General features: G+C 38.1%; 2 protein-coding genes across 4 annotated transcripts in view; one reads left to right on the top strand and one right to left on the bottom strand.

Moving 5' to 3' along the window:
• The window catches only part of SamDC (S-adenosylmethionine decarboxylase), a 48467-nt gene extending 34874 nt beyond the window's left edge, over positions 1-13593 (bottom strand). Inside the window, exons 1-2 of one of the 2 annotated variants that reach the window (XM_067108501.1) lie at positions 13362-13593; positions 6560-6646 (exon numbers count right to left, since the gene is read on the bottom strand). In XM_067108501.1, coding sequence (XP_066964602.1) covers positions 6560-6646; positions 13362-13495 — 221 coding nt within the window. In that variant the 5' untranslated portion in view covers positions 13496-13593. Of the gene's footprint in view, positions 1-6559; positions 6647-13213 lie in introns of both variants that reach the window. The other variant, XM_067108502.1, reaches the window with a different exon arrangement.
• The window catches only part of Uck (Uridine-cytidine kinase), a 202979-nt gene that overhangs the window by 90908 nt on the left and 97071 nt on the right, over positions 1-15000 (top strand). The gene's annotated exons all lie outside the window — the stretch shown is intronic.

Below are 15000 nucleotides of genomic sequence, written 5' to 3'. Positions count from 1 at the left end.
ACGTGAATTGCTAGACAATTAAACGTGAAACATTAATGGAAAAGGGAAGCCTAACTGGACGAAACTAAGGAAAATTATACCAGATTTAGGCATCGAACCCATACCCATATATACGAAGGCTCTGGAAGCAGGGTCCAGTTAGAAAAGAGCATCAGGGCAGGGAGTGTGCGAGATGTGAAGAGGTGATCTGAAAAAACTCGGAACAGACTAACGAACTTATAAAATTTCTGAATGCCCATAGTACAAGTGAAATTCTAAGTCCACGAATTTTACGATGCCTTTTAAGATAAAAAGACTCGGTCATTGCTACCCATTGAAAGGTGGAAAACTTATACAGTTTAAAGACTAAATAAATGTAATTACGGGAAACATAAATTTCATTTAACCAAAACATTAATGGAAGAAGAACTTATGAAATATTGAAAGATAGCCGACATCTGGAGCACGATAAGTGAAGTTCCATAGTTAAAACATCGACCACTTGTTCTACGTGAGGAAGGCAAAATAGTATAACAGACAGTTCTACATGCATTGCCTTCCCATTACATATATATATATATATATATATATATATATATATATATATATATATATATATATATATATATATATATATATATAGTATTATATATATATATATATATATATATATATATATATATATATATATATATATATATATATATATTTCACAGACCTACGTATTATTATTTCCAATAAATCATTCCTGTGATGAAGGAACAAATCTAAACAGTGCCACTATGCAACGCCCCCACGTGGACTTTATCAGTCCATCAGAAACTAGAACGGTGGCACTGCTATCGGTTTATCGACAGCCATACGGGTATGACGACAACGAAGTCATACCTTCGTATACATGGGCAATCTTTAAAACTTAAAAGGCCATATTTAATTTCTTTTTATGGTTTTAAAATCTCACATTACGAGGTGACTCGGGAAGTGCACATCTCCAGCGGCACAAAAAGAATGGCAGCCCCCTTTTTTTTTTTTTCGTCCATACAGAGAGTTTACAACGTTTATATTTGCAAAAAATTATGTTCGTGGGTTCGAATCCTGTTACGGTATTTGAAAGATTCTTCATTTCTTTTTCGCTCGGCTATGGGCGTGCAGTGATAAGTATATTAACAAGTAAAAACTGTGCCGAAGTTTCTTCGGCGCAATCGAGTTTTATGTACAACCGCTGCAGCTTATAATCAAGACCACCGAAAATAGCTCTATCTTTCAGTGGTCCTCGTATAGTGCTGTATGAGCTGCGACCCATGAAACTTTAATTACGGTCAGGTGGTGGTCTATCCTAATCGTTGCCAGAAGCACGAGTATGGCTAACTTTAACTGTAAATAAAATAAAAACTACTGAGGCTAGAGGGCTGCAATTTGGTATGTTGGGTGATCGGAGGGTGGATGATCAACATACCAATTTGCAGCCCTCTAGCCTCAGTAGATTTTAAGATCTGAGGGCGGACAGAATAAAGTGCGGACGGGCAGACAAAGTCGGCACAATAGTTTTCTTTTACAGAAAACTAAAAAATGCAAAACACAGCGCGAGGAAGTCGTTAAGTGAAGGCAACTTTATGGCTATTAAATACACACAAGAATTATATATATGTATATGTATATATATATATATATGTATGTATATATATATATATATATATATATATATATATATATATATATATATATATATATATATATATATATATATATATATATAATTCGTGTGGAGTGGCACAGAACCAATTGTATTGATAGTGTGAAACACTTATTGGAGAAGAGTCATAATTTTCGGGAAGCGCGCACGTGCTTGAAAGGTAGAGGTGAATGGAGAAGTTCTGATGGACAATTAAGATTCACCTTTCTTGTACATATTAATTTCTCGAGGTTTCGTATATAATTTACATCTTCAATGGCTCTAAAAGACATAAAAACAATACATAATTAGCATAAAGCTCAAAAAAAAATTTTAAGAGCCCTTGAAGACGTAATTATATACCACTTTCCCAACGTCAATAAACATTCTCGTTCTTTCAGTTCTTAAAAATGTCACATGTACAGCGCTAGTTGTCCACCTCGACAGCTTCAACCTTTTTCCTTTCGCATTTCTATTCAACATTCTCACTTCGCTTCTATAAGCGTGGATATATACAAAAATACACAAATTCAGAAAGAGAGAGAGAGAGAGAGAGAGAGAGAGAGATCCTCGAGGTCGACTGCACCAGACACCGTCATATCTATCCTTGTCTACAGACGTGGCGGCTGCCAAAAATAGCTACATGAAACTCCAGTTAAGCCCCTTCCGAGTCCTGACTGCCTATCAAATTTAACCCACCAGCCCTTCACCAACAGTCAGGTTTAGCCAACCAACCAACCCTTGATGACCTCGACGCGGGAACTTTTCTCTTCCTGGGAACAGGGAATGGGGTCAGAGATCCCCTACAGTTTACTGTCCTACAGAACAAAGGTGTAGCTAATGTCGGCACGAGTTGAACACACATTCCCTTACGATTTATGTGACGCAGACCTGCCCAGTTTTAACATGAAAATTAACAGAGCTGTCACGAGTATTATTGGTGTCGAGAGAGAGAGTGAACACAAGGAGAGGCAAGTCCCTCTTTTATTTCTTTCAACTTGGAAATCAAACTCCTGACCATTCAGCAATCAGGATTGCATCAAATCTTACTACTCTGAATGAAGACGCTTATGCAACCGGTTGCGATGCAGAGGAAATTCACCAGAGAAGAAAGTTATTGCAAATTCTTGGCACTTTGCCCTCACGAGACAAACTTGAGGATTGGTCTCTTTATAATTATTATAATAATAATTTGTAACTGTTATAATTATTACAATTTAATGACACCACTGAACCTGATGGAAAGTTCTCAAATGAAGCATGCAAAAATAACATTTTAAGTAAAAGAAGTTGGACAGTAAAGTGACTAACACCCACTGGAATCGAGAGAAGTAACCTTAGCATGGTCCTTGCAGACGAAGCCAAAGCCAATTTTCGATCACGTGATGTTCAACCCAGTTTGCTAAAGAATTAATCTATAGCCAAAAACCACTTCGCAAATTCAATTTTTTCCCCACATTCCCACCCAAAAACATTACAGACTTTTTTCTTTTTACATAAAGAGAAACAGACTGTAACTTTGAATGCCACTTAATTTAATCTCTTAACAAGTTCAGATACCTACATACAAAAAAGAAAGCAGTTTACCCCAGAACGAGCACATTATATCAATGCGCTGGGCATTTATGGAAAAAGCTAAAATGCTTTCTCAGAAGTTGGTAGAGACCTGCATAAGATCGACTTTAACCATTTTCAGGCAGTGGTTCAACAAAAAATTAACCATGAGGATAATAACTCTGCTGAAAAATTCTTGGGAAATCCTTTCCACCAGCCACTAACGAGGGACCGGAAATCGCAGACTTGTACGAAACCGGATGGAATCCCAGTCGGAAACCCCAACCCAATATTCAAGGTACGACGCTGGACTTACGATTCCTTTCTTTCCCCCCCTCTCTCTCTCTCTCTCTCTCTCTCTCTCTCTCTCTCTCTCTCTCTCTCTCTCTCTCTCTCTCTTATCATTCATAATTCCCTTGAGTGTATGTTATTCCTGAAGTACAGTGAACTGGATATTAAAGGATACTTGTGGCTGAATATTTGTGAGTACAAAAAAATCACATGCGTATAAATGACAAAAATACATACATACATACATATATATATATATATATATATATATATATATATATATATATATATATATATATATATATATATATATATATATGTGTGTGTGTGTGTGTGTGTGCGCGCGCGCGCAAAACATCAAGGACCCGTACGAGACAGCCCTTCAATTAAATCCCACTCATGGGACCATTAGCAGGACCTCTCTCTCTCTCTCTCTCTCTCTCTCTCTCTCTCTCTCTCTCTCTCTCTCTCCCCAATAACTTCAGCATCTCTAGCCCTTATCTATCTAAAATGAGAAAATCTTCATAAGTAACATCAACTTATCAATCACACGGACTTTTCTCAGGCCCACACAAATTAAGTAACCAAGTACTTGAGAGTTTACCGATCGCCGATAACGAAAGCCGTCTCGCCACGATAAAGTTTTCGATAACCAGCGTCTCACATGATTCAAGTACAGGGCAGATCTGTTCATAGCTATCTGAATTTACACAGTATTCAGTATCAAGTATCATATTCCAAACAGGGCAAAGTCCCCATTCGCTGAAATCATTTAACGAATCCACTGTTACCGGCTGCTCTTAAAATCTAAATTCTGTTAACAATTCTGGCTGTTAAGATATCTGTTACTAAATTCCGTTACAGACTGAGCCTCTGTTATCAGATTTTATCACTGATCGAACTTATATCACTGACTTATAACTGCAGTTACCATATCTTATCACAGGCTACGGAGATAGAGAAGGAGAGAGACACCCACGTAGCCCTTTATCCTACCGCAAATTAATTCCAAGAAGCAATATCAGAGACAATCAAATTCTCTCTCTCTCTCTCTCTCTCTCTCTCTCTCATGGATGTTTACTGATAAGCTCAATCTCTTTCTTGCCTTTAGGGACGTCTCTGTGACACACTGTCAATCACACACCAGTCTCCTTAAATCTGCAATAAAATTCTTGCAAAGTCATGATTCAGAATTACAATGGAAGCGCGTCATGGAAAAAGTCATCCGGCGGCTTACAGAAGACTTATTAACAAACTTCTTTCTCTTCGCACAGCGAATTTACACACAACCTACGAACTTAATGACTCCCAAGAAAGAGTATTCGTTGAATACTGCGATGAATCTGACGGGCCTCCAGAGGCATCACCGTTCACCTGGCATAATCTGCACGCGACAGAATACAAAAAGGCACTGCTAAAAATGTTTTTGCCACGGTGTAACTTGGAATCAATGTGATAAAAATGACTAATATATTAAGAGAACAGAATATAGAATTTGCCAAAGGCCAGGCGCTGAAACGGAAAATGACAGTAAAAAGGTTTGAAAGGTGTAACAGAAGGAAAACCTCGCAGCTGCACTATTAAAAAACTGTTAGGAGAGGATGGAAAGTAAGATGGAAGAAAGAAAATATGAACGGAGGTACAGTACAAGTGATCAATGGGATTGCAGCTAGAGGCCGAAGGGATGCTGCGAAGAACCTTAAGTAATGCCTACAGTGCACCGCATGAGGTGCACTGACGGCACAAACCCTCCTACGTTAGCTAATATATTAATGAATTATCTTCATATTTCTTCGTTTTTCCCCCCTCTCTCTCTCTATACCTTAGACACGAATAACTTGAGTTGACTAGTAACTAGGTACATAATTTATCGTTTGGGTCAAGAGTGGTATATTGGATGTCCCTCCTAGTGAGGATCAAGAATCGGATGCTGGTCAGTCAGTTCGTGAAGAGAGAGAGAGAGAGAGAGAGAGAGAGAGAGAGAGAGAGAGAGAGAGAGAGAGAGAGAGAGAGAGAGAGAGAAATCGGCATCTAGACATTCTCCTAAGAGAGTTTTCAAAACTTCCAAATACGATATGACGATGTTGCCGTCCATTTTCATCTAACCACAGAAATATCGGGTTTACAAACTTAGATGAAAACGGAAAATGCACTCAAAATAATAGACAAACATCCAAATGACACTGAAAACATTTCTCAATGTTGCATCAAACCACAACAAAAATTAATCCAGAGACCTCTTTCGGTTGACTTATATATGAAAACTTGTTTACATTATTGTAAGAAATGCGGAATTTGGTAATGAAAACTATAAAACTGAATGATTCTTCCGACAATTTCATCATATCCTGACTTCAGAGAAAGTGCAAACACAGCTGTAAAAATTAAATATATACGAGAGAGAGAGAGAGAGAGAGAGAGAGAGAGAGAGAGAGAGAGAGAGAGAGAGAGAGAGAGAGAGAACACTTAAGTCATAATCTTCCTCTCAAACATGTACGCACTTATTTTCGTAAAATGCGCCGTGATCTAATCTTGAAAGTCAAAAGATCCACCGTAATCTAATCAATGAAAGTCAAAAGATCCACCGTAATCTAATCAATGAAAGTCAAAAGATCCACCGTAATCTAATCAATGAAAGTCAAACGATCCACCGTAATCTAATCAATGAAAGTCAAACGATCCACCGTAATCTAATCAATGAAAGTCAAAAGATCCACCGTACTCTAATCAATGAAAGTCAAAAGATCCAACGTATTCTAATCAATGAAAGTCAAAAGGTACACCGTAATCTAATCAATGAAAGTCAAAAGATCCACCGTACTCTAACCAATGAAAGTCAAAAGATCCACCGTAATCTAATCAATGAAAGTCAAAAAAAGTCAAAAGATCCACCGTAATCTAACCAATGAAAGTCAAAAGATCCACCGTAACCTAACCAATGAAAGTCAAAAGAAAAAGCAAAATGAAAACGAACGCTGGGACCCAGAACAAAAAGAAGGAAAAAAAAATAAAAGAAGAGGAAACAGTAAACAGGGAAATGAATCATCCACAGAGGAACCGTACCTGAGGACGTAGGCATCGAGCTCGTCGTTGGAGGTGACCGAGATGATCTCGCACTTCACCATCTGCATCACGGACTCCAGCTGGGACCTGGTCACGACGAAAAAGGGAAACGTTAGTTAAACAATTTATCAACAATAAATTTTAAAGAAGCTGTTAATATTAATTAGGAATTGGAATATAAAATTTAGGCCAAAGGCCAAGCGTTAGGACCTACGACATCATTGTAAAGACGCAACAGGAAGAAAACGTCGCAGTTGCACTCTGGCACAACTGTTAGGAGAGAGTGGTAAGTAAGGCGGAGGAAGGAGAACTAGAGGCCGAAGAGACGCTGCAAAGAACTTGAGTAATGCCTACATTGCACCGTGTGCGATGCACTGTGGGCACTAGCCCCCTACGGTGATGTATATTAAATTACTTAATTCTTTGGCGTTACGGAAAATTATCTCGAGATCAATTGTAATCCCAAAAATCATCTGCCATCAACTTCGAAACGTCGAATACTCTACATGAAGTCTCTCTCTCTCTCATATATATATATATATATATATATATATATATATATATATATATATATATATATGATGATTATTATCACTCTTGTACGTGATTCATTTATCACCCGTTCCTTATTTTTCACCTGTGGTAAGTGTGATATATATATATATATATATATATATATATATATATATATATATATATATATATATATATATATAACTAGATATCTTTCTTTCTTGATAATTAGATACCGGCATAACTGAACGTCTCGACGTCCACAAACACTCCAAGGAAAAACGACCACTAGGCAAAGGCCTGTTTCAGCGAACCCATCCTTTACCGAAATACAGAAAAGGAAAAAAATATTTATATAATAAAATCCAGATTTTAAAAGTTACGAAAGACGAAAAAAAAAACGAACTGCATTTCAGAACTAATTTCGTAATGAACTAACTGTGACTAATCTTGAATTACGGCTGTAATCTTACTACTCGTTCATATCTCTGCCTTCCGTAATCTGGGGGTAATGAAGTCGAGCGTATTTCACATAACCCTGTAATTACAGGTAAAAGGATTGGGATGGCTCTGCCTGGTGGATATGGGAGTGGGGGTTAGGGGGGAGGTGGATTTCAGTGTTCGAAACTGAGCAGACAACAGTCTTCTTCTTTCTCTGCATCTTTTCCCACTTGTATGTGGGGTCGCTGTTCTGACAGATTTCCTCCACCTGGCTCGGTCAAACACATCGTCCTCTGACAATTGTTTGTCTCTCAGATCTTCTCTAACTACATCCGTCCACCTTCGCTTCTTCGGTCTTCCTCTTGCTCTCCCACCAGGCACCTTCATCTGCATCACTCTCCTCCCTACCTATGTTTCATCCCTTCTCATCACATGGCCACAATAAGAGAGATATATACACAGACATCCGATTATACAGTCTTAAATCTGATGTACTGTGCATACTGATTAGAGTTAAGATTACACAGTCCACTCCTTATCTCTCTCTCTCTCTCTCTCTCTCTCTCTCTCTCTCTCTCTCTCCTTCATCTCAAAGCATTCACTGCTTAGCGCACCAAACACTCGTCCATTTCGGGGATAAAAAGAAGTTCCAATCCGTTGTGAGCCGAGCCGTATGCGCAACCACGTACAGAGAGAGAGAGAGAGAGAGAGATGGGGGGGGGAGGAATCTAACCCTCTATACAAGAATGAAATCAGGGACCACAATTCCCTTGTCTGTCTACCTGCCCTTAACCTTCCTTTTGTCAAGATTCACGGAACCATAAAAGCAATTCATCTCCTTTATAGAGGGATTTGTTCTGGTCAAGACAATGCATCCCAAATCTTATCTCCACCGCCAACGAAGTTAGAGACCGGTATATTTTTATATCTAATCGGTATGCGTGTGTGTGTGTGTGTGTGTGTGTGTGTGTGTGTTATGTGTTTGCGCCTGTTTGTACTGTACAAGAGAGATCTCAGATTTCAAAAGGCTGCAAATAGATTTCAATTGGTTTATATGGAGAGTTTGGATCTGGGTTAAGGAACATCTGATTCTATTATGAGATGACTTTTCAGAGAGAGAGAGAGAGAGAGAGAGAGAGAGAGAGAGAGCAACATTCAGAGACGAGAGACACATTAGCATCAAAGCAAGAGACGACAGATGATCATAAAACAGAAAACAAGAAAGAGAATAATCCTACATATATACAATTTTCTCGTGAAGTATTGAAGTTCACGGGTAATCTACACCTACGAATTTAAAAGAAGATACATCAAGTTCCATCAAGGCTATTCCATCAAAATTTACTTCCCCACCGGGAATCCCCGCAGGGAGATAGTGCTATCAGTGTACCTCACACGGTGCACTATAATGAATTGAATATAAAATTTAGGCCACAGACCAAGCACTGGGACCAATGAGGTCATTCAGAGCTGAAAGGGAAATTGACAGTAAAAGTTTAAAAGGTGTAACAGGAGGAAGGCCTCGCAGTTGCACTATAAAACTACTGTTAGGATAGGGTGGAAAGTAAGATGGAAGAATGAGAATATAAAAGGAGGTGCAGTAAACGGAACGAAAGGGGTTGCAGCTAGGGGCCGAAGGCACGCTGCAAAGAAGCTTAAGTAATGCCTACAGTGCCCCGCACGAGGTGCACTGACGGCACTAAACCCCTTCGGGGACGATGCACTGTAGGCATTGCTTAAGGTTCTTTGAGCGTCCCTTCGGCGCCTAGCTGCAACCCCTTTCATTCCTTTTACTATACCTCCGATCATATTCTCTTTCTTCCGTCTTACTTTCCACCTTATCCTAACAGTTGTTTCATCATTATTTTCAGCTCGCTGAATGACTTCATAGATCCCAGCGCTTGCCCTTTGGCCTAAGGCCTAAATTTTAGATTCTAGTCCCAACTGGGAGGAAATAATGTGCATATTAACATATTTAATTCATATGCGCGCAAGAAAGTGTAATCACATCTGCACAATATACATTATCACCCATAATGCTCTTTCGAAGTGTGCGTGACGAAAGGCCTAAAAAATAGAAAGTACTAGTGTGTGTGTGTGTGTGTGTGTGTGTGTGTGTGTGTGTGTGTGTGTGTGTGTGTGTGTGTGACCTTCAACTTGAAAAGCAAAAAGAAGTCCCAAGAATTTCCATCCAAAGTACTACAGCATTAGTAGAGCAAACATCTGCATCGATCTCGCCTACTAAGAGTTGCCAAAAGCTCAGGTATGAGCAGCCAACAATTTCCTCCCTCTATAAAAAAAAAAAGGTATACAAACATATCCCGAAGGTTACCAGTTCTGCTTGGAAATGCCGACAAATTCTGCCACAGAGAGAGAGAGAGAGAGAGAGAGAGAGAGAGAGAGAGAGAGAGAGAGAAATTTCCTCACCTGACAAAAAAAAAATACATAAATATATCAAATACATGAAAAAGAGGCAGAAAAATCTTAAGAGCCTCTTCATACAAGCAAGCAGTATAACGTTCTCTTAAAAGGGAAAACAGAAGAAGCAGAGAAGTCCAGTCCGACCACTGAGATCTAAACCATTTCAAGACAAATCTCACATAGACTCCTTGAATTAGAAGAGGGCGCACCCCATTCTTCTCAACGGAAGTGACTGAAATGTCCCTAGAAAGGGGAAAACAAGAAGAAGAATGCGACGATCCTATCAAACGGACTGTCTTTGATCTAAGGAAAGGACGCATGCGTATACCATACAAGGTAGGATGAAGGTTATGCGGATCTTAAATATTTAAAAGGAAAATCTTTACACTCGGGGAGAAAACGTAAATGGCAACACTGAAATAAAAGACCTATTTTTAAGCAGAAGTGACTATCTGCACTACCATGGGTTAGAGAGAACCAATTCCAGACATCGAAGACTGAAAACGTTAAGGAAAAGAAGGCTGTTAAAGAGGGGGGAAAACCTGCTTTACAACCAACGAGTTTCAAGAGAGGAAGAAAGAATAATTCGAGATCCAGTCTGGAAATACCCTTCAGTAACGACTACAGTGTGCCACGCACGGCAAACTTCAGGCATAGGCCCATACAGTGGCCCAAATTCGTCCCTGAGGTAAAAATAATGTCTTGCAAAACGCAACTTGACAGTCAATGGTCAATCATTGGTAAAAGCTGGCAAGATTCCATCTAGACAGCAATTCCTTGACGGGCATCAACAGGTAAATTACTTTCATTTCCACTCCTGAGCAAATGCTACAAATGAAAGGATACCCGAATGCTGTAAAAAAAAAAAAAAAAAAAAAAGAGAGAGAGAGAGATACAAGTACAGGCATGATGTAGCCTGATGTATGAGGGAAAAAAACTGGGAACATTTCTTAGCGGGAAATATAAAGGATAACATGCTAATTCTCTTCATGAAAAGAAAATTACATATATGCAATATATATATATATATATATATATATATATATATATATATATATATATATATATATATATATATAAACTCAGAATCAAATAAAAACAGAATCTTACTCTTTCAAAATAACCTGATGTAGAAAATTAAGTATTAAAATACTTGATATGGCATGTAAAAGTAATGAAGACTAATCCCCAGCATCGTAAAGACTAACAAACTTATAATTTGCATCGATGATAACTGTATCAAAGTCCATAAGTAACCGTATGAACTTCTTGATATCTAATTTCACCAGATAACCAATCAGCCTTCTGCAAAAAAATAAAAAAAAAAATAAGACATTGCAACAGAATTATCATCTGTGATGCACGACGTTTCGAAAGGCTTTGATTATGGTGTACAGTAAGTGCAATATGAATACTACTGAACCTGCGTTTAACATTTGATAGAGAGGAACATGAGTGTACGGGTATAACACAAGACGTGGAATGGTTTGGGTATATAGACGATGCATCAAAAAGGTTTTCAAGCTGATCTGCATTTGAGCAGTGGTAAAACACTATTCAAGGGCAAATCAAAATTGAAAACCTGGAGAAAATGGAGGGTTCTGGGATCTACAGTAAATACCATACATACATGGTCGAATAAATGATTAAAAAAAAACCTACAGTAAACTAACTGCATACCATAAGCATTAACTAGTTAATTGTTTCAATTACATAAATTATCCAATATAATGAAAGAATTCATTGGAATTACAAACTAACTGAAATGGGAAAAAACTGAATGACTTAAAACTGTGCCCAAGATAAACCTGAATAAAAGTTTGCAAGGGCAGCAAGAAACCTAAAAGTTATGATAAATGACCTTCTTCTGATGACATATCGAAACGTATCTTTCAAAAGAAGTAGTTAAATATGGACAAGTGCAATACTTGGTACATATTCATCTAATCACGAATCTTACGACGGTTACCTGTCTTTATAATGGACTAACACATTTATAACTATAAATTACGTAATATTTACTAAGAAAACAGCGACTGAATAGCTCTTCACGTGGGTGTTAAATCATCTGCAATGAGTTCCCCCTAACTGACGTATGAAAGCAATAATTGGTGGATGGGAAAACCAGAATAAACTTGGCACTAATTAAAAGCATCTAAGAAAACGATAAAAAAACTAAATAAGTTAAAAGCGGGGTTCCTCCTGTTAGGCCTCAATTTGTCCACCGACAGGAGAGCCCTTTTGGTAATCAATAGGCCCGCCCTGTGGAGGGAATGACGGCTCATAGGCCTAGAGGGCCTCCACTACTACGTAACAATGGCGAGGGTGGCATGACAACGTGAATTTCGAAACACATATCAATTACCAAAGTCATTTAACACCATGCATTAGAGGCATTCAATATAATGCCTCTCGAAATGGTTCCAAGTAGGCCGTGAAGGAAAGAAAAATTAACAAGGAATGGAATATGGATTTCAGGCTTAACGCCAAGCAGTGGGAACCCAGTGGGTCATTCATCGCGGCAGTGATGGAGTGGAGTTACGTAAAAATGAATAAAATCATTTCAGTAAAAAATAAAGAACAAATATTCTGATAAAATGCATATATAAAAGTAACCACAGATATATAACATAACTTCAGTTAAATTCAAATTACTTTTAAAAAACAGTCATACTACTGCACAGTACTAAAACCAAATGGATTCAAATTCTTACGAATCGTGACTGACACGCTGCGACCATACATTTTTTACAGGTGTAATTTCAAAATAGGTTTCAGGCTACAATGACCCAAAACAAGTAATTTAACCATGATAGCCTAGTAACCTACCTAAACTACCTGCTTGCTTTTGTCATCACATATATTAGTACGTGACTACACATTCTGTAATTGTATACTGCTACCAGTTTAAATAAATTTCAACATCTTAATACCTAACCGTTAAAGTTAAATGGCACAGCCGGTCGAGTCCATGACCTTTCATTTTTGTTTACATTTTTGTAATTAACCTTTTGCCGGCCAAATCCTGTCACTTGTAACTCTTCGCGTTTCTGTCGTAGACTTCTCCAAATGTATTAATTTGGAATACAAAAAAGAATGCAGCATTGCTAGAACAAACATGTGGAATGTACCAGCATGCTATGGTAAATGGGTCAAAGTCATAAATTGTACACTACCAGCCAATCGATAAACTTGCGATGTAAACAATTCCTGGCCACGGTTTAACGTACAACCGGGACAAGTGACAATATTTGTAGAATTTGTTGGCTACATTCTTACCATCCCAGAATGATGCATAAGTGGTTCAAGAATTCACGCCAACGCAGCACTAGTACCAACTACACTTTTTTTTAATGACGGTGAATCAGAGAGGGAACCCGATTCAGACATGCCTTTACGAGACAACCATTTTCCCTGCACTGCCTACCTGGGAACTTTCCTTAGGTCACAATTAGAAGTCATTCCATCCTTACGAGTGAACCACACTTCCAAAAGTTTCTCAACGCCTTCAAAGAAGTGAGTGTTATTTTCAGCAATCATATTGGCAAGTGACTGGGACATTGCTTGCGGCAGAAACGGCTTGCAACTGAACAGTTGTAACGTCTAAGACTTCTCTCGAGATAGCTGTACACTGAACTGATAAACGTATTGTGCTTCAGGCAGTGGGTAACATCGGTTTGCGTCTGAGAGGAATCCTGGGAAACGTTGTCGTACGGCATTCGTGCCGACCACATTGGCAGTATATCAATAACCTTGTTAACCTTTTTTATTTGAAGTGAAAAAATTCTGTTAGTAATATTAATTCAGCCTAAAAGCACAACATTTTTGTAAAAAGTAGTATTTCAACCATGAAAGTAAAAATACAAGCGTTACAACGACAGACAACAAAAATGGGAGTCATAGAAAACCATACTGCATTTAGATCGGCTGCGGGTGGTAATCCTTACTTGAACTGACTGCCTGAAAAGTGGGTACGAAAAACACATTACTATTATCACCTGATTAGGTTATGTAGGTTGTACTGGGTAGAAATAAGTTTCAGTGATATATATTCTATGAGATTACAATATATGATGAAGACAAATTCGCCGACAGTTTTAAGGGCATCTAAACGTTAACGATCTAACCTGAAAGGGAAACATAAGCTGCTGTATATCTGTAGCTCTGGAGTAGTTGGCCTTACCTTTCTCCGTTAGAAAGATTATGGAAGCTTTGTCATTTTCAAAGATATGAAGAAAGCTATACCTGTCTGAGTTATAAAGAGGAATAGATGTACTACAAGGTGTTTTGGTTTCATAGTCTTTACCGTGACCTGTGTCAAAATCCTTGTTTCATTTTTGCTTTAATTTACGGCCAGTGAAACGCAAATAGGCCTGGCATGTCCTTTTCATATGGGAGCCTATTCATTATTAGTCTGACTGCCTGTTCAATTAAACTTTGTAAAGTCTTCAATAAATTAACTGGGTTTCATTATAGACACTATAACAAGTGTCTATTTTGAGAATTCCATTGCTATGTTCAAACGTTTTTGCGTACAAAAGCTACATTTATAAGGTGATAACAGTCAATTTTCATCATCTTTGTTATTTGATCTATAATTTCAATCCCTGATCCCCTTTTTCTCGTCATCTCTATTTACACCTCAGTCATACTTACTTGTATTACTATGATAGTAATTTTTCTTACCTAATCAGTATAAATTTAATGTTATTTTCATAGACTTTAATCTTTTCCGTTCGTCCAACACCTTCCATGTGAAGACCTGGTGATAGGAATTCATTTCTCGCTATAATGTGGTTCGGATTCCACAATAAGCTGCAGGTCCCGTTGCTAGGTAACCAATTGGTCCTTAGCCACGTAAAATAAGTCTAATCCTTCGGGCCAGCCCTAGGAGAGCTGTTAATCAGCTCAGTAGTCTGGTTAAACTAAGGTATACTTTATTATGAACATGATATCTCCAGTGTTGTCCATAACTAGGGAGAACTGTGTATCATCTGCTCTAAACGCAATCACTTTACTTCATGGTTTTTTTTTTTTTTTTCGTAATCAGTGACGGTTTGATGGTC

This window comes from Macrobrachium rosenbergii, chromosome 9 (assembly GCF_040412425.1).
Source record: "Macrobrachium rosenbergii isolate ZJJX-2024 chromosome 9, ASM4041242v1, whole genome shotgun sequence".
Lineage (NCBI taxonomy): Eukaryota > Metazoa > Arthropoda > Malacostraca > Decapoda > Palaemonidae > Macrobrachium > Macrobrachium rosenbergii.
This window is presented reverse-complemented; position numbering and strand designations above follow the sequence as displayed.